The following is a 21,599-nucleotide window of genomic DNA, read 5'->3' as shown; positions in this document are numbered from 1 at the left end:
CATTCGGTTTAAGATTTTTACGATATGTTTAAAGTGTTGGTCGTAATTTTTGTTACCAACCTAAGGTCTTTTGAGATATTATTAAAGCAAAAGACTAAGTTTTATTATCTTTAAATTTTTAGTTGGTACCAATTTACGTAGTTGATTTTTGTCGTTTTTTAAGCTTATATAAAATTTTGTAAATTGGTGAAATTTGACAACATTTTTGAAATATCATTTAGTCAAAGTAAACGGCTTATATAATGGCAGTGGTCGAAGATGATGGAATTGTTGAGTTGAACTTAATATTTTAAATTTCTTTCATCACTAGTCTGTGTCGTACACTTATGAAAAACACTATATATTTACATCACTGCTATACCGCGAATTCCCACAACCCCCATTATTATCTGATTGTTTTGAAATCCTTTTCAGAATACTAATGCACAAAACAAATTTTGAAAAATTTAAATATATGTAAGCTGATGTGAAAGCATTCAGCGAGCCGATTATGTGGAGTGAAAGTAATATTTTTATTATGGAGATTTGTGGCATTGCAGTACTAAAAATGGTGGGAAAAAGTCCAAAAGCACTAAATTTTAATTTTAAGTATTAAAAACACACGAGTGCTACAGAATGTTGTGTAGAAAATTTAAGGGCATATTATACATCTAAGAAGAGGAAAAAAAGTTTATACATGTACAAAATTCGCTTTTTAAACACTGGGCAGTGGCGTTCGTGACGGCGACGCCGCCATTGGTTTGCCTATTTATATAAAATAATTTAGTTAAACTGCTTTACCCACTTACGAGGAGCCTTTTTTAATGTTGTAAAATTTTAAGGCTAAGAGAAATCCTGCTACAACTTTAATAAACCTGGTACGAAAAGGATATCATAATGGGTGATGCTTTTATGATGACAATCATATCTAAATTTATTTTTTTTAAATAGTGCTAGACTATGATAATAGCTCCTGCACACAATGCATAACCTGGGTACGTCTTGCATCGCGTTCCAAAAGGCAAGGTCCGTACACAATGTCACACAAAATTATACTGTATAAGTTTGAAATTAGAATGGATATTGGGAGATTCACGAAGTCCCCGATTCCTAGAAATAGTTGAACACTCAAGAACTCCGTTATTTAGATTATTAGTACTCTTAAAGTGTGTGCGCCACAGCGAAAATGTCGGGAACACTTTTTAAGTACAATTAATCTAGCTTACGCTAATTTTTGCCCAGAAGCAGTTTTTTGCGTATACATATGGACTTGCCGGCATGGACGCCACTGACCTTTCTGATGAATTTATAATAAACTGCAAAGGACGAAAAAGTGTGTAAGACTCCGTACCATGAAAACGAGGCATTTCCGGAGGCATGTTTATGTAAACTTTTGTTTATATTTTTTTATGCAAAGTCTGCCCTTACATTTTCTTCACGACATTCTGCAATACCTGCCTAACATAATACATATGTTTATTAATAATCGTTCAGCTTTTTGTCCACAAAGCACAGAAAAAAATCGCCATCAATTTGCTTAACGTCCTTGACTGAATCGTTTCCAAACAGTCTGCCGACGTGTATCACAATGGTTTCGTATCGAATTTGGTTTTACGAGAACGTTAATACTCTATTAGACCGAGCATAACGCACGTTTTCGGACCATTTACCTATGCTAATGTGAGCGAGGTAAATTGATTGACACGAGACTGTACGGGATGCCATTTGAATGCCATCACAAAAGCAAATGACCACAGAAGAATTACTCACCTTGCCGTCTGACTTCATAAAGGATACAATTATCATATTATTATTATTATGTTATTCGCTCACTTCCGCGATAATGTTTTCTTCTTTTTTTTTTGTTACGACGTTTGTGTCTCGCGTTTGACGTATTTATTATCGGCTTCTGTTGTTCGAAAAATTGGAAAAATGTCGTTTTACGGCAGCCGAACTCGTTTTTTACCATTCAATTTTTTTTTAAATGACTATACCGTGAACGCACTTTCAATGGCTATACGTAACAACTATTATAATCTTATTGATTCACGTATGATTGCGAGCATGTTGAAATGTCGAAACAAGATTCGATTGCATCATTTCGCGCCTGCATATAATATATCGCATTTTTTTTGGCAATTCGCGTCACCCATTTTAAGTCACTGGCCAATATTTCACCTGCCGCACACAGTTTTCGTTATTTCGGATGACCGTATAATAATATATTATGAATCGCAAATATATTCTATCATAAGGACGGAAAACGAATATAGCTCTAGAAAATGCCACAGAATTTAAAATGAACTTTTATTAACACGTCGTGAAGCTGAGAATTTTAAACATTGTAAGAGCTAGTGTTGGTAATTTTTTCACTTTTTTGGCCCACGTATTTAAAAGCTTAATCTTTTTACTATTAATTGAGAATCTCTGGTGTATCCCAGAAGCGTGCTGTCAGGGGTGCTTGTAGCCGAAACGTGCAGATATATGAACTTCCCTCTGTTAAGTCATGTTTTTGAATTAAGAGTTTTGTGAGTCATAATGCAAAAATGCAAACTCTGATCCGGTTCATCCAATTCCGTACTTGTATTGTTGTTACTATTTGGTAACGGATAGAAAGTGATTGCATCACGATAGAACCTTGTAATAGTCTATTTTCTATGCTGGTATACTACTGTGGTGCTCCGAAAGGTTAAATTTTTCTTTAGTTTTTTAGGATTTTGAACTTTCTTAACAGTGTCAATATTCTTAATCCCAATTCTAAAATTAACCGAAATGTGCTTGAATATTTTGTTAAGTTTAACAAATTTATTTCGGAAGTTTTTCTACTGATTCATATCGTGTCGTGTTTGAATAAAATTTCTTAAAAAAAATAAAATAGAGGCATTAGGAGAACTCAATGTCAAGAGATTTTAAGATGCGTTCATTTTTATGTTCTTCACCGCCCCATTATTTGGGCATATTAAAAAGTAAAAAAAAAACATGCCCTATAAAGAGAAAGCCAAGCTGTACGTCAGCATAGTTGAGTAGTGAACATCTGAAGTGGATGATATTTTAAAGCAACAATAAAATAGATTGAAGGTTTTTTCAAACCTGTATGCACCTTTATCATTTTTTATTATTGTTAAAACCTCTATTGCATTGCATTGACTACGCCACTAGCTTTAGATAAATCCGTTTTTTTCGCAACAAGGTTCAGAAAAAATGCGGCAATATTCAAACTATAACTATGATCATTTTGTATATATGCTTAAGGCAAGTGACTCGTGTCAACTGTCAACACGCCCTTAAGTGGCTGTTCTTGTCCCACTTCATCGAATGTTATTTTTAATTTATATAATTTAATATAATTAATTTAGAAAGTGTGATCCGAAATGGCAGTTTGTTTGAAATGAAACAAAAACGGCCTAGTCCCACAGCCCGAGAATTAATAAATCGCAAAGCGATCGATGCAAAAATAGCGTTTCAAAAAAACCGACCGCAACAATGCAAAATTACGTGGTTAAAGTTTACACAAAAAAGAAACGCTATCATGAAATTGCGCGAATCGGGCAGGCGATTCGAAGAATCTTTTCGCAAAATTGCATAAAACTTTTTCGAGGGACATTAACCGTATTACCTTCCCCCACCTTGCCTGCCGGTTGTCCGTCGGAGAAAGCAGCACTGCCCGCCGGCGATCATTTCGATTTCGATCGAAAGTGATTGATTGCTTTAGGTTTTTTTTTAATTCCGAAAAATGTAGATGATTGACGAAAACAAAAATTGAATATTTGTTTTTTTTTTCTATATAATTCGTGACCTTCAAATCAAAACCCTACCCTGATTGGCACAACACACGACAAATTTGCGTGTTCATGAATTGTGGCCTGATCTTGCAGGCTCTCGCATTTCGGTGAGTGCAGAAATTAAAATTTTTGACTCCTTAGTCGTAAAATGAATGGTCAATAATGTTATAAAAACACGTAAAATGATTTACTAAAAATTTCGCAATATCAAACCTAATTTTAGTAAATGACATCCGTAGTAATTTAAACAGGAGTGATTCAGAGCAGTAAATAACTGGCATTTACTAAACACAAGTTGTTAAGTATTTAACTAATTTTGAAAACTAATAAGAATGTAAACATACATTAAACAGTTCTCTTCAATTTTCGCTGTCATTCTCATGTTGTTCAATTGCAGCACCATCCATGTCTCTCAACATTTTAATAATGTAATAATAATAATAATAGTAATAAACGATTTTTATTTCAGGTAGTTCAACAGATATACAATATAGAAACTAATTAGTTCTAGTTTACTTTAATTAGCTACTCTACTGAACCAGTGCGTCGGACAATAGTACACAACAATATTATAAAAAGAAATTTATGATTACGGCCTATCGTAACTACGGAATTTTTAAAACATGGTTATATCATTCATAAAAAAACAAACGTAGCTGTTTCATTGCTTTCATTAGCAGATAATTAGCAATTTCATAGATGACATCATGAAAGACGTCAGAGACCATCAAAACCAAAATACCTGCACATAATTCTCTCAGAAGAATAATACGAGATAATGATCTTTTTATCTCGAGATTCCTGCAAAAATAGAATGTCATTTCAAAACGTCACATCAAAATTATTACATTGGCAAATTTTGCATCGGATATAAGGTATCATTATTAAAACTCATGTCATTCTGACGAGGATGCTTTTATTTCGAACATTCAAATTTTTGTAAGATGTTTATCTTTATGCCTGTGCGTATTTTGTATTTCGCACTAAACTGAGATTTTTGCCATAACTTGACTTGCCAGGTCGGTTTGTAGTTTATCTACGACTTAATTTTTGCGGAACAATATCTGCAATTACTAAAAGTTGAATTCTATCAGATCGGTCTTAAGCTGGACTTTGTTTTAAATAAATTATTGTATATTATTTATTATTGTATTTTGTATACCGATTAATTGTCTGCGAGACCGAAACAAAACAAAAAAGGCGCGACCTAATTAAAAGAAAGGTTAAGGATTGCGATGCGTTATTGTAAACGGATATCTCGTATGTATTTATATTTTGTTTTGGCTTTAAATCGTCCTGCCTCAAGGATGGACGTAATCTGGGTCAACATGAATGGCACAAATCGCGTTATTTCCATCTACAATGTTTATTTTTGGGCGGTACGTGTATTATGATTGTCCCGAAGTGTGTTAATAACGAGCGGCGTATGCACGCGCGACTTGAAATTCGTTTTACAAAACGTTCTTCGTGGGAAAAACTGCGAAAAATACGACAAAGTTTGCTGCGCCAGTTTTGAAACTGCCGTCAGTTTGAGCAACGTTGCGAACCTTGCAAAATCCTCGACAAACCGTACGCAATAGGTCGAAATAAATTTATCGGGAAATATGCGCATATAGGCACACCTTGCGACACAGAATCATTTTATCTATCTGAATTTTATATAATGTTGCGTTTTCTGGGTTAGAATTGCACTGTATATTTCGCGCCTACTATTTGATTTCCAAGATCGCTATAAAAATACTTGATATAAGCGTGGCAGGATTGGTTCAAATTTTTCCCGAACGGTGGATCTTTAATAGTTAATTGCTGGGTCTAGATATCGTTCTAAACTAGGTATATAGTTAAAGTTACACTAAATGAGATTTCATATTCTTCCACTACTATTTACCCGAAAGATTCAAATATGCTTTTCTTAATTGAAGACGCTATGCTTCGCACTAAAACTTCTTATTTTGTTAATGTCCCGGTATGGGAAATTGAAATGACGTAATTGTTCAGGCGAAAGACTAAATATTAATTCCAAGCTTTGACGCAACCCGGCAACATCGCACTAAGACAAGGATGAAAAGGACAAGTCCCGACGGGATTCACGCGTGGAACGGGTGTGGGCCGAGACGCTCCGCGAATGCCTCCTAATTTTAATTAATTTTGATATTCAATACAAATGTTTGTTTGTTTCTTTCTATTAGTCTTGCAGAGTACCGTATATTTATTAAAGTAGTAAAAAACAAAGTTAAGTGATTATTACTCCGCCGAACCTATCGGGAATCCAAAAGATTCGTAAGTGGTTCTTCGAACTCTGAAAACAGCGTTAGCCCGCCCAGTAATTATAACGCAGTGTTTCAAAATTTGTTTACGATGTTAGTTTAGGTTGTCGATGTAGCTGGAGTGTCAGTCGTATGAGGAATTTTGAGGATTTTTAAGAGTTATTTAAGTTTGGTACATCATGCGGTTTTTAAAAAGCCCGATTACTTATGATGACGCATCTTCGATCGTTCGGATATTTTCAGCGTGATGGCATAATTCAAAAGGGGTCTGTCATATATATAAGAAAGTGACTAACTGATACCAATTAAGGAGAGACCCGGGCAAGCTGTAAGAATGAAATATGGCCGAAAAGGTTCGTACTTTGCTTAGAATTTAATTATTTGGGGTTTTGTTAGGAAAGATACTAAACAATATTTATTTATTTATGTATGTATTTATGTTTAAATCTAAAATAAAATTACAAATTATTTTTATTACCTGCTTAAATTATTTAAAATTATTCACATAATATATCAGTACCACTATCGCTATCATCGCCTGTTCTAATTATTATTTGTTCTATATTATTTGCAATATGGATATACGATTGTTCTGCTTTTTCTTTTAACGGAATAACTTTGCGGAGGGATGTTAAAAACTTCGGTTTCTATAAGTTTGAGGGTATTGAAGTTAACAGGGGGAAAAACATTGTTACGACGAATGGCAGATTTCAGTTTCTGCCAAACATGTTCAATGGGATTAAATATACAGTGGTAAGGTGGAAGCCTTAAAACTGTATGCCCTAGATTTTTTTGCATAATTATCACAGACGTATTCCTTTTGTAGGTTCAAGCTTTGTAGAACCTCAATTAATTGCTTTTTGGTATAATCTTCGTGAAAATAAATGTTGTTATTATACATGTAGTTTTGGATTGTTGCTTTTATGTCACACGAGGAAGGGGTTTTAGTCAACTGTCTGCCGTGATAACTTGCATTGTCCATTACATTGACACTATTAGGAGGAATGTTTGGAACTAACTTTCAAATAAATCAGCGGTGGTGTCTTCATGGTAATCCAGAGGAGAATCTTTAATATTTTTCGCAGTCAGAGAAAGTCCATTTGGAATCCAACCATCTTTAGATCCAGCATGCAAAATAGTTATTCTTTTACCCCTTTATGATGGCGCGTTTGTTTTACACATCAGTTGAGTCAACCCAACCCCCTTTTCCGGCGTATCATAAGTGTCGAACCAGGTTTCATCCAAGTAAATAATTGGCATTTGTTGTTCTCTGTAAATTTTCATTTTTTCTAGATATTCCAGTCGCCATTTCCGAATTCGAAAAGATTCCATTAAAACTTGCCTTTTGTCAATTTTTTTAAATCTAAAACCTATGTGTTGAATACACTTCCATAAGGTAGTTCTGCCACATTTAACACCGGTTTCATCTTTTTCAAGTCTCCTAATTAAGATATCTAATGTAGGCACGCTTTGTTCCTCATATAACTGGTAAATTTTACGCCGTATCATTATCTTGATCACTTTCATCTAAACCTGAGAAAATGTCAGCATCGCTTCTTTTTTTCGTCGCTGAAATGGAATTATTCACAATTTTCCATACAGTTGATGTTGGAATTTTCGTCAATGTGGCCGTTTCTTCTAAAGATGCTTGCTTGCTGGCACCAAGTTCAATGAGAGTGAAATAAACATTGTTTATAACTTCCTTAGTCTCCATAGAATAGTGTTTTCTACATTTGGGCGGGAGCATCTCCTGAGATCACTAGACTCGCACATATTTTGCATAATTCGCACACGATTCAACACACGCTGTATTACACATGAAATAAGAATGATTACTAATAAACTTAAATTAAGTTGTATACCAAACCAAAGAATATTAAACACAGGTAGGTATAAAATTATTTTCTATTACGGACCACAATTTTACTTGAATTCTAATTCCGAAACTTTAAGTAATAATCTTGTTGCATTGTATGTTAGTGACCACCCTTGGATAATCCCATTTAAAAGCAATCGGTCACTTTCTTATATTTATGAACAGACCATATCAAACTTAACAAAACTACTACGAGACTTTTCTGGTCGTCGGTGTGTTAACTCTCTTTTTTTGGCACGCTGTGTAAACGCTTAAGACTGATGAAAAATTTGGCAAGTAGTTTAAAAAAAAACATCGGCTGAGTGTGTTATCGAAACAGGTTTGGGTATTTTTAAGCCGGCTCCGAATATCGCTGACCTCTTACTCTCCCGGATTCATCGTGATACAGAAGACAAAATCAATAAAGCCCAAACAAAACGGTGGCCCGCGTACTCACGAGTCATGGTGTTTATTTTTTAGTCAATCTGCAATTTGCTTGTTTAAATGTAAATAGTTAAATAAAAGTGAAATTAGGTGATTAGAGTACAAGATTAAACATCATGCAGTTATAATGCGTAATGTAAATTGCACCTATTTATTTACATAAGTGTGTTGTGTAGATTTACAGCAACTAGAAATCATTACAAAGGTGTATCGAGTGAGGCAGAATTATCAACCTGGAGTTTTCGCCGCAATCCATTCACAAAAAGTAATTTTGAAAAACATTTCAACAAGAAAAAGAAACTTGCTTTATATAAGGAACCATACTCTGGAAAGTTATAATTATAAGGGCCTTCTCGCCTTCGCGGAAGGCGGTGCGATCTATTAAAGTGAAACACCACTTCACGATTTTTTTAAAAATATTTTAATTCACTAACCAAAACTTCCCAACACGGAAGTCTTAACTGTCACAGCGGTCCAATATTCACAGTACAAAAATCAAGTCAATTCACAAGTCTAGTGCAAAGCCAAAGCAGGCGACTCGACAAGTTATTCACAAAATGCATAAAAATCTACAGCTGACACACACTTATGAATGACAAGCAATTGTTTGTGCGATAGAATAGGTTTTACATAATTTCAAATCAATATTGCGAATCGCAATATCCCCGGCTAGTAAAGCGTTGAATACTGCTTCGAACTGTCAAAAATTCAAGACGCATTCATAATATGTCATCATATGCTCATAATTCCTTGGATGCCTTTGTCAGTAGCTGGAATTCTATCATAGTCTATAATTCTTCTCCGAACTCGCACCCTTATGGTTTTGGCGATAAAATGTGTTTTGCACTGTAAGGGGGATAAAAGGCAACGTATTTATTTGTTTCTCAAACTAATCGACTTCATAACTTCAGGAGTGTTTTAGACAAATATCCATATGACTAGTTATTCAAACCATTTCTAGATGTTCTACCAAAATGTCAAAACGCCCAACAAAAATCTTAAAGGGGAAATTAAACGAATAGCAATATTAATCTGATAATCTCAATGTAACAAGTAATAAGGCCTTTAAACTCTACAAATTACATTTAAATTTCTATTATTATATTGTATATTTATAAAAATGTACATACGAGGTTAGCGCCAAAATTTCTTAGTAGGCTGGGAAAAAAAAATTGAAGTCTTGCGTCAAATGGTTTTTTATTGACAGCATTTTAAACAAGACGTGTCCAAAAAAATGTCGCAAATATCGCAAATTGAGTATAGAGCAGTCATGAAGTTTTTGACAAAAGAAAGGTTAGCACCCAAAATTATTAAAGAAAGGCTGGATGGTGTGTACGGACAAAGTTCTTCTTCGTATTCTGCAGTGAAAGAATGGGCAAAACGTTTTCGAATGCGGTAGGAGCCCCTTGAAGATGCTTCAAGAACTGGTCGACCAGTGGAGGTCATAACGGAAGATATTGTTGCGATTGTGGAAGAGGTGGTATTGAGTGATCGACGTTTAAGGAAATCTCAGAAATTATTAAGCTTTCTGATACAAGTGTTCGTCGAATCCTGCATGATCATTTAGGTATGCATAAGGTTAGTGCAAGATGAGTTCCTAAAAACCTTTCGGCTATTCAAAAACAACGCCGTGCCGAGTGTCTCTGTGGGTCGGAACCGAAGCCTGTGATAGAAATTATTGTGACGGGAGATAAAACTATGGTTCTCTATTATGACTCTCTATCGAAAAAAGAATCAATGGAGTGGCGTCGTAAGGGTGAAGAACCTCCAAGAAAATTCAGAGTGCCAGTCAACAAAAAAGGTGATAGCCACGATCTTTTGGGATTGTGAAGGAATTCTTTTGATAGATTTAAAGAAACTAATACCACTGTCAATGGTAAGTATTACGCAACATTATTACATACATTGCGAGACTGCATACGTGTAAAACATCGAGGAAAACTGACCAGTGGCGTGCGTCTTTTGCACGATAATGCACAAGTTGCCATTTTAGAGTGTGGGTTCCAAAAGATAGATCATCCCTTTGCAGACAAACCAAAAGAATATTTTTTTAAAGGGATTGAGTTGTTAATAAAGATATGTAATAAGTGTATTGAAGTTAAGGAGGATTATATTGAAAAATAATAAAAAGTTATTATTCTACTTTGTTTCTTTCATATTCAGGAAATTTTATATATATATATATATATATATATATATATATATATATATATAAAGACGTAACCGAAAAAGAAGACTATTTCAACATGAAATTACATTTTGTTGACCCGAAGCAACAAGTTAATAAATAAAAAATAAAAACACGATTAAATTGACCACTGGCCAGAAAGATGATAATCACGTTTCTGATGAAGCGACACGCTAATAATGTGAAATTGCACCGATACTTCCATCGTGCAGGCGACGATAAATTTTCAAACACTTATGCATATTTAAGGGTTCTGTTTTAATAAGAGCGCGCTTCTCATTTCGTAACGTTTATTGAAATTTCGCGCGATAAGTTTCGTTATACATATCTGCTTTTTTTTCGGGTTGACACACATTCGCGTCGTTAAGTCTGTATGTACGGGGTGAACGTTCGGCTATCGCCTGTTTTTTTTTTCTTTAAATTTTTAAATGATGTTTATTCCATTTTAAAATGACACGGGTTATCGCGCGTTGAAACATTAAGGCACTCTATTGAAAGCGGATAGGGATAGTTTTTTTGAAACGCACGTAAAGTTGTGTATGTAGAGCAGTTGAAACGTCAAGTTTAGAAAAGGGTCAGACAGGGATTTTATTATTTCAATATTATTATTTTATTAAAATATTGTTAATGTTAAATCAGTTAAAGGTATTGTTAAACAGACGATTTTTAGATGTATTACTGAAAATATGTAAAGGTTAATAGAAAACCAATTGTTGGGTAAGATGAATTTGAGGAATCAGCTTTTGCTAAATAATAACATATGCCTTATCTGGAGTAGAGGAAACTGCACGGCGCCTGTAGAACATCTGCCTCTGTTCACATGATTCACAATGACCGTCAGGACTAGAGGTGCTCTTGATATACTTTTCCAAAGGTTATTTTTTTGTTTATGGGGAGGTAAATATGTGATTCAACAAACGCAATTTTGTAAAAACATATATTTTTATAATTTCCTTTTTTAAATTTTAATATCTAAGAAAAAGTAAAAGTTTTGGCTTATGTTTGCAAAATAAATATTATAATTAACATTTATAATCATTTATGTATGGCAAATGACATCGGGTATAAAGGTTTCATTGTGCTAACTTACATGTTGTTAACTCCTTAAAACCTCGCAAAAAATTGACTCTTTTTTGCTTAAAATGGCAATGTTTCTTTGACAGTAAAATAAATCAGCTACCAAGGTTGTCTGCTTTCTTTTTTTTTTGCAAATATGTCAAATCAACTAAAAAAATTTGACTCTTTTTTGCTTAAAATGGCAATGTTTCTTTGACAGTAAAATAAATCAGCTACCAAGGTTGTCTGCTTTCTTTTTTTTTTGCAAATATGTCAAATCAACTAAAAAAATTAGGAATTTGGCGAGAAACGGAATTATGTGGTCAAATAGATGAGAATAATAAAATTTGTTGAAAATTTGAATGATGCAATGTGTGGGGTTTCGAAGTACATAAGCATATTCTGACTACGATAACACTCAAAAATAATTTTGATAACATAGTTTTTAATTGCTGTAGCACGATGCAAAAAATACTTTTTGTAATCCGAATATCAACCGATATACCTGATGATTCAAAGATGAAACGAAATACCACAACGTTATTTCACAAAATATTTATAACTCGCCTGGTAACGAGCGTAGACCCGTTTGTAGAATATACCAATCGTTTTGTTGCTAACATTCGTATGTGTTGTAAGAAAATTTGGTCTTGCTCAATATCGCGTTGAACATCACACCCGAGCGGCGGCAAGCGGCAGTCAGTTGCGACAGAACTTATTTCGGAAACCCTTTTGCCAGTGGCGTCCCGCTCAGTACTTTTTATTATAATATTTATTATAAAACCCTTATATAATTTGTATAAAGTATTGCATATAGGCCGTAATATGCTCACAATCGCTCACAAATGCAAAATTTTTTGTTGCGTTTATTATTTATAGGTGGCAAAAGTTCGCTTCTCAGTATGACTCTATATGACGTATGAGTTGTGCATTTTCGCGCCGATAGTAAGTCGTTTTCAATTACAAAAAAATGAAAAGCGGCTATTTCTTTTTTTCGACCTGAAACAGTTCGTTGAAGAAAACTTTATATCCTTTACATATTGCCAAGACAATTTTTTAAAATTAAATCAATTAGGACTTTTAAATTAAATTTTACTTAATCGTTTTTTATCAGACCGTGGTAAGTTTCTAAACTAAATTTAATATTAGGCAAAATAGGCAAGATGATGTCGGCGGGACTTTGAATTCTAAATTCAATGAGAGCTTCTTGTAGAAGATAAAAATAAAACTAACGAACATTTAATTTCTTAAAAATTGAGGATTTCAGTCTTCTAATATCTTGCAAATTAGACCGAATTTTCCCAATGCCTTAAATTCACTACCAAAGAAATTGCAAAACTTTGTCCCCATTAATAATAATATATTATGCAAGTGCGGTAAACGGCATTTGACTCACGAGTTTATTTGACAGGAGCGGAGCGAGTGTTTAATAAACGAGTGACTTAAAAAGTTTACAGAACCTGTTGCGTACTATACTTTTTCTTCGACCGTTATTTTTTGGGTACATTTTCACAAAACAACACGAATACATTCACTGACATGACTGTCAGAATTGAAAAACGTCAAAATCAAACCTGTGCGGTAAAATCCCGGAAATGTCCGAAGTGGCTCCGATTCATGGGAAGCGAAACTGACGTGGTAAAGTGACGCTTCCCGCACGCTAGATCGGTGTTTAATTAGGTATTTTACAGACGGGAGTAGAAAAACTTTTTATCACCTGCAGTGTGTCGGTGTTTGCGTTTTACTTCCAAACAAAAATTTAAAAAATAAAAAACAAGATCGCACGCCAATGCATCCGACGAAACAGATAACGCGTCAGTTTGACGAAGTGGGTGCTTTCATCATGCCCAAATAAATCATCTAATAAAAATGGAGTAATCGTTCGCTGTAAAGCGCAATGTTATTTCTTACTCCCGATAAGTTGTTCATCAACAGAATGACAAGGAATTTTGAAGTTGTAGAATTTTTTTTTCTTAAAATCACATATATTTGAATTATTTTACGTTACAGGTCATAGATTTGATATTTATTTTTCTTGCAATGAGGAAATGAATTATAAATATCATCGCGAAATCTAACAACATTGTTGTTAGCATTGCATTTTATTAGTATTCAATTTTGTAGTTCCAGCTTTTCCAATTTTGGATATATTTTAACGTTCCAGTACTTTTTAATAATTATTTGTTTATCGTATTATTCTATTCAAGTTTTGGGTTTTATTAAAAATTACCGTTATTTTTGTCAGGGGGAAACTTCTATTCGGAGATTCAAGAGCTATACTAAAAAAAAAATAGAAAAACTAAACAACTCGTGCCATACCAGTTACTTATTTTGCGCTATATAGATGAATAAAATTTATTCCAATATAATTAACAGAGCGGTTTTATAAAAAGCGGTTTTCATTCAACAATCAAAAACAAAAATTAATTTTGTTAATAATATACACTTCACACTTAATTAATTTAGCAATTATTATTTTTCTAGAATCAGGACGTACAGGCTCCAAACGCGTTTTGGGTATACATTGTGCGACGTGGTCTAAAATAACTAATTCTAATCTTTGACAGTGGGACACATTATTAATTCTTTTGTGAACCACAATACTCGGTGCGTCAATAATAACTCGATCGACTTTTCTGTTGTTTCAGAACGGAACTGAAGCTAGAGTCTTTCGAAGATGCGGTCGTACTTGAAGAACCGGAGTCGGATTGGTTGAACGACAAGAGAGGTTGTCCGGCTTACGTCAGTCCGGAAATACTCCGAACGGGGAAGTATTCCGGGAAAAGTGCCGACATGTGGTCCCTGGGAGTCATACTCTACACCATGCTCATTGGAAGGTAATTCTTGTCTTAAAATAATCACGCAGCAGAAAGAGAATGAAAAAGATGCTAATAATCGCGCTGGTGTTAATTGCCATTTTATAAAAATTATTTTTATAATAACGGGCTTGTGTTAATAAAATTCTGCAAAAGTATTTATTACAGCGAAGCTACCTTTAACTCAACATCACTAAGGATTTGGATGGAATATTCTATAACATCCTAAATGAACCAAATAAAAAATAAGATCAAAAAATGATTGAGAAATGGCAATTGTTCATCTGCAATCTTACAGCCAGACTAAAATATGTATTTTCATTCATTTTTATGTCGATTTTTTTTTGTTTAAAATTATTTCTAAATTGTATTATATGTAATTTAGTATAAAGGTCAGGGAAATCCTGAAAAAGTAAGGAAATTTTCAAATGGAAATTTAGCAGAAGCCCTTTCCAAAATTGATGCAACGTGTTGTAAATGAAGTGTTTTCGTCAAAAATCACCACCGACCAAAACTAACCACTCTATCCAAGTTACAAATCTTCATTGTTAGAACAATGTTTAAATCTTTTTAAAACTCTCTTAATGCTGTTTTTTCATCTTACGTTTAAGGTAACTTAAAGGGATTGTGAACAAAAACTTATATGAAAGAATTTCTTAAAACCCCGGTAAAAAATCGCCCTTATACATTATTAGCCATTATTAAATGGAACATTTTTATTGAGTACACAATAACTCGCAATCAAAATTCGTGAAAAAACACCTTGAGCATGTTCATCAATAATAAAGATGATAAAGATTCTCCCGGTATTGTGGTTGTAACAAAACCAGAGTTGAAGCGCGTGTTCTTTGGGCGTACATAGGGAATAAAGGCAAAAAAAGTTATCTGACGAGACGATCGCATGCAGGACCATCGCGCACCTGCCGCCGTATCGCGGCAGATATATTTAGTTTTAATTTTAACCCCCATACCATGAGCTACCGAATCATGTGGGGCAGGTGGACCGTCTGATGAAAAAATGGATGTGCCAATCTTCTTTGTTGTACAGTACACTGTTCAACATTCATAACGTCAGCTTGAAGCGATTTACGAAAATAATAGCGTAGCTTTGCATAGCTCCAATTTAAAGTGGATTGGTAAAAAAACCTAAATCAGTCTGTTTTTACTTCAAAATTCATCAAATTTCACTGCCGACATCAGATCGACCAAGCTCATATTTTTTTTAAAGTGTTGGAAAAATAATAATAAATTTCCATTCTGTCAGAACAACGCACCAAACGTGTTTATTTAATTGTTTTCAGTTTCCAGTTAATTTTCTTCATCGTTTTTAGAGGTTTTCGAAAGTTGAAATGTAAGAGCAACACATCACCTTCATGCGTGGTGTAATTTTTGAGCGAGAGGTTTTTTGAAAGTTTGCGATATGACAAGGAGTTTGTGAAAATTTTGTTGTAGATATCGAGTGATAATCATACTTCTTTTTTATGGAACACTTAGTACTTGATTTCATTCTTAGACGCGGCATAAAATCTCTTTATACTGATATATATTAGTATTTCTTTAAAGCAGTTTTTGAAGAATTTCAAAATAAAAATAGATAAGAACTAAAAGTTCAGATTTCCACGAAATTATATATTATTACATGACAATTGTTTCGACAACACCGTGTCTTTAGTTCTTATTTATTTTGTTAAATGGATTTTCATCAAGTAAAAGTCCACCTCAGTTCAATTTCAATATAGTTAATCTCAAAATGGTATGCTATATTTTGGCAGCCAAGTCAACCTCACATTATATCATTATTCGAAAGGCATCTTGATGGCTAAGTATTATGGAAATTATAGTAATCAAACTAGGCGCTATGACTTAATAAAATTCTCAGTATTCAAGATTTAATATTTTTAGTCACAATTAGGTTGGCAAAAATGACTAGCTAAATTTTAAATAACCGTAAGCGAGGTTATCATTTTCCCAGACGATAAAAGTGCAACGGATCCTTGATTCGACACATCCTGCTATAAATCCTGATGCGATAGCCGATTTTTCAGTTTTGATTCGACCAGGACATGCGCAAACGAAAAATTATACCCGACGCGTTCGGGTTCGAATTCCCATTTCGCGCAAAGGCGCGTAAAGTAAAACCCAACGGATATTGTTTTGCAAATTCGTGTAATAAATTCCTAATAACACTCTTTACGTAAGACGAGAAGTGTGTTTCGTTAAAGTACCTTACGATGTAATAAACAAACAGTATTTCGCTATGGATAATTTGAATTTTTGCACATGAGACGCAGCGTAAACTGAACCGATAACGCAATGAAGTTGTTGCAAATTAGTATAGGCGGGTTGGTGCGGTGCTTAATTTTCTACGGTTCATTAATGTAATGTGACGATTCGTCGTTTTGTCGAGATGTTTCCCTAGATTGTTTCGTCAACGCATAAAAAACTTAATTACCGAACAGATTTTTGAACAACTAGATTTACAAAAGTTGATTGCAAATAATATTTACCGTCCTATAAAATTTACGTAGAAGAAATTGGATCCGGTCGGCACACTGTTTAAAAAAATATTTTTTATTTAGACAATTATATCAAAATATAAAATAACGCAATATATTAGTGTAATTTCCTTAAACTTTTATGTTCAACGTACCGCATAAGATTTTGCATTTGTATAATACACAGAGAGAAACAAATGTTTTAATGAGTGAAGTATTAGCGGGCTGGGTCAGAATCGTGGTTCTTTGTCCAGGTATGGCATACCACCCTGAACCCGTTGTTTCTCTGCTTTACTTTGATGGTACTGCTCATGTAGGCCACGCAATAAGCTTCATCCGCTTCTTCAGACCCCTGCACATCTATATGACTAGTTTTTCCTCGGGCTTTGTTTCTTCAAATACATTTAAAAAAAAATCTGGTTCCTGTTTCTTGAGACTGGTGTTGTCATTATATATGTTGGAGCTGTACCTCCCGTATATATTTTCTTGCATATCTAAAACATATTTTTAGTCTTGGTGGTTAGTTCAAACGTTGCCCACAATTCAGGGGTTAGTTGGCCACTGTGTTCACGCGCCCTTAGACTGGTGCGCCAGCATTTCCCAAGAGAGGATTTGCAACACAACTTACTTTTTGTGAAAAAGTTGAAATGAAAAAAATTAGTAGCATATTTCTAAACGTACAAAGAAATACTTGTACGTATTTAAAACAAACACAATATGCCTTATAAGCCTTATTTTTTAATTTAAATTTATTTAATTACTGTTCTTCAGAATGGATATTAAAACGGTTTTATTATTTTGTCTTATATACGTGCGTTTGGGTTTTTTATATGGGGCAGTGTATAGCCATTAATAAATTCGGCAGGTGAACCGTAACGTTTTTTAATGATTCCTCGAGGTTAAGAGAACGGCGAAACCCGAATTTAACGAAAACGAAAAACTGTCTGCGAAAGAGTATGTTTCGATACGTTCGTTACCTGAGGTTTTACTCCTTCCACCGACAGGTGCAGATTTCTCAAGGGTTTATCGCCATATCTGCCGTTCCTAATCGGAAATCGGACGTCGTGTTTTAATGGCGACAGGTGCAACGCCGCCACGATAGGGGCTGTAGGGAGTTTTTTTTTAATTTCAAAGACCACGATATTCTTGTCTTAAAAGTTGGCCAGTTGCCATAAAATCTTGATCCGACTATTTGATTTATTTATTAATAATAATTTCGTGACGACATGGATGTGACCCCCTACCTGCGACGAAAGCGATAAAACCTACAGAATTCGACAAGAATGTTTTGCAGCGGAACCTTTGCTCTAAATAAATAAATATCCGGAAAGCCAACATCGAAACTCGCACAGGCACGTAAGCAAAACCATCGAGGGGGGCAACTTTTTGAACATGAGCTACTTCGTCCCTCTCACCTCTTGCGATCAGGGGCTAAAAAAGCTGTGAGGTATGAAGTATCGAGTGACAGCTCCTTTAAAATGCCCTTGTATTGAAGTCGATCGGTTCGTTTTTCAAAAAAGTGGAAAATTCTTTTTTGTTCCATTTTTTGCCATCTTCACCAAGTGGAAAACTGGCATTAAAATCAAATCAATATATGTATAAAATTTGCCTGTTATTTATCCTAATTCCTTAAAACTTGATATAAAAATTAAAATAACATTGTTTTGCATTGGTCTACTGCAAAATTTTTTATACAAATTATGAAAATAGCATTTTTTTTATTGTTTACGAACAGAGGCGCATATATATATATATATATATATATATATATATATATATATATATATATATATATATATATATATATATATATATATATATATATATATATATATATATATAATATTTTGGACAAGCTCGTAAAAAGATAAATTTGTTGAAAGATACGGACAGTTTCAAAAAACGCGAGTGGTTAGAAAACTCGTCATTCAGAAGTTGTAAAAGGGGCCCCAAAAATCTCTTATTATTTTTCAAAACGGTTTAAGGTATCTAATTAAAATGACTTTGAATGGGTCATAAAACCTATTTCTGACAAACTTTTAATATCCTGCACAGAAGCGTCGCTAAAGCGGAATGCCTGATTTTGTGGGAATATTTTTGATTTATTGCGCAAAAATTACATTTTTAAGCAGTTTTTCATAAAATTGGTACTCTTGTATAAAGTGCAAAAAAATACTGATTTGAAGATATTTGAGGTTTTGTCAAGTAATGCTGACCCAATTCTATTTCGACCTATTTCAGGTAATTAATTATTCTTGTTTCAGAAACAATTTTGAAGCAAAAGTAATCCAAATTATTTTAAATTTTAATTTTGTCAGCAGTAATTTTTATGGTGTGGTCTAAAATTCATTTAGATTGCTTAAACTGCTTCAGAAATTTTACATTTACAATTTAACGTTATTTTTCAATATTCTATGCACTGTAGAAATTAGCGGAGTGTATTTTAAAACACCCTGTTCAAAAAAACGTTTATCAATATCGCAATATTTAAGAAGAAAACTGAGTCGATTCCTATTTCTTGCTTCATAACAATTGCTTTACAAGTGGTACTTGCAGTATTTTTTGCTCACAAAAAAAGTAACTAGAATTTACTCTATAAATACCAATAATAATGGAAAGTAGCGTCAATCGTATTTATATCTTTTTAGGTTTTGGATTTCTTATTTTCTTTGCAAACAAAACTTGTTTCGTGGTCGTATAAAGATAGTCATTGGAGCGAACGCACTTCCCGAAGCGGCCTCGCTAAACAAAAAAAAAGTTCCATCCCCTTCTTTTTAGTTTCCCAAGAACAAAATTACATGATGCGTAACGGCCAGGCCATATGACGCCTCCCGTTCCTTGAAGGGTTCAATTAAATTACACAAACACAGGTGTAGCTGTATTTCGACTCTCCCCTACCTTGTTCCGTTGTTTAAATGTACATTTTTTATACGAGAACTTCGTGAAGCGATCGAAGTCATTACTTTCTTACGAAGTCGTGTCGAGGGGTGTTCGTCTGTGGTTTTATTTCTGTGCCGTATGTTTTCTTTGTTGCGGTTTTGCCCGTCTGCCTTGTGCGGGGAGGTGTTTTAAAAGTTGTACTTCCGACTCTTGTGTAAAACTCTGATTCGATCTAACAGATATTCGTCAAAAATTTATAAAATAGAATATAGAACCCCGAAGAGAAAGACTTTTATTTGGATTACGATCCACAATTTGTTTTTAAATGTTGGACCAGTTATTCATTGGAAGAAATTAATACGCATCAAAATTCCTTTTATGTTTTATGCTTTATGTTTAACAGCTTAGCCTTAACTTTTTATATGTTATTTACATATAAAGAATTGGAGAATCAAAATGGCAGCTTCATCAGTGACGTAGAATTTGGAGAGGTTCAATCCCGCGGCCCTGTCGTACACCTTTGATATTAGCATGCTTTGGTAGCGTATACAGTATCTACACTTCATACCAAATAGTTTTCATGTACTGCATAAAAATAATACCCTGTTAATTTATAAGAAGCAACATTTTATCTACGTCATTTGGGTTAAATTTTACAATTTTGGTCAGGAGATATTTACAATTATTAATGACTCACTCTGTATACATATTTAAAGGAGAATATAATAAATTTTTTTAATGTTCTGGGAACGTTTAACAAATATTCTTAGTTAGTTTTGCTGTGCCAGGTAAATACAACCGATTATATTAAAAAGACACGGAATATTTTATTCTGGAAAAATGCGATTAATCGAAATCCTTACAAATACTTATTAGGATTGCGAAGTAGGAAATTTCAAAGTTTCAAAAATATGCTTTGAATTTGGGATTCACTCAAATAAAAAAAATGTTGTTTTTAATATTACCAAAAATCAACACATATCGTGAATTAGTAACAATTGCACAGAATTGTAGGGTTCAGTCGTCATATGTTACTTTCAAAATATCTAAATTTTTGGTTTGCCTTGTATACTTGATAACTTACTATAAATTTTCTTATTTTTCAGATATATTTCCATAAATTATTTAGACTTTCACACATCCCCAATACGTTGATTACTATGCCATATTTTCTTCCTCACACCTGGTTTTCTGGACACAGTATAATTTTTTTAGGTTTTATATTTAATCTCATTTTGCCTCCATATTTGCAGATTTTTGATCTGGTGGTTGGTTAATATGAACACCGTTTGCAGTCTGTAATACTGGAGTGCATATTAAACTTAATGGCCTGTACGAACTCACCGTGTAGATAAACTTTTTTATAAAAATTTGCCGCAAACAGTATAAAATAAATGTGATTGGTGAAGTTAACAGAATCGCTCGTATGGAACACCCCAACCCTAGATTCGTATTCATTCATTAAAGCTGGTCGCACATGTGTGGCCGGCAATACGAATTTAACATAATTCCACCATTAGTAAGCACCGAGGTGCTTGAACAATTTCCTTAAATCTAAAATCGTTACGGCCTGTTGGCTTACGATCTTTTTAAAGTAATACCTAAATCAAATCCGTGCAAGCTTAATTGTTATGAGATCCTTGAACCTCTTCATAGTATATTTTAAGCGGATGTGACGCCATTGTGTTCTCCACTTATACATAATTTTATCTTATTTTTGTTCGAAGTTATGTCACATAAATGATGAATATAGCGAACTGTTAAAGGTCGCTAGAACCTAACGCCCACTATTTGGTGGATGGAACAAAATATGCCTTGGACAACTTTGTAAGACATT

General features: G+C 33.9%; 1 protein-coding gene across 1 annotated transcript in view; it reads left to right on the top strand.

The window, feature by feature from the left end:
* The window catches only part of LOC132697036 (tribbles homolog 2), a 76,291-nt gene that overhangs the window by 51,689 nt on the left and 3,003 nt on the right, over positions 1-21,599 (top strand). The window contains exon 4 of the mRNA XM_060662290.1: positions 14,220-14,408. Within this exon, the coding sequence (XP_060518273.1) occupies positions 14,220-14,408 (189 nt within the window). The remainder of the gene's footprint in view (positions 1-14,219; positions 14,409-21,599) is intronic.

This window comes from Cylas formicarius, unplaced genomic scaffold (genome assembly GCF_029955315.1).
Source record: "Cylas formicarius isolate icCylForm1 unplaced genomic scaffold, icCylForm1.1 PGA_scaffold_1__22_contigs__length_36826433, whole genome shotgun sequence".
Taxonomy (NCBI): Eukaryota; Metazoa; Arthropoda; class Insecta; order Coleoptera; family Brentidae; genus Cylas; species Cylas formicarius.
The sequence above is the reverse complement of the archived record's forward strand: the minus strand, read 5'-3'. Positions and strand labels throughout refer to the sequence as shown.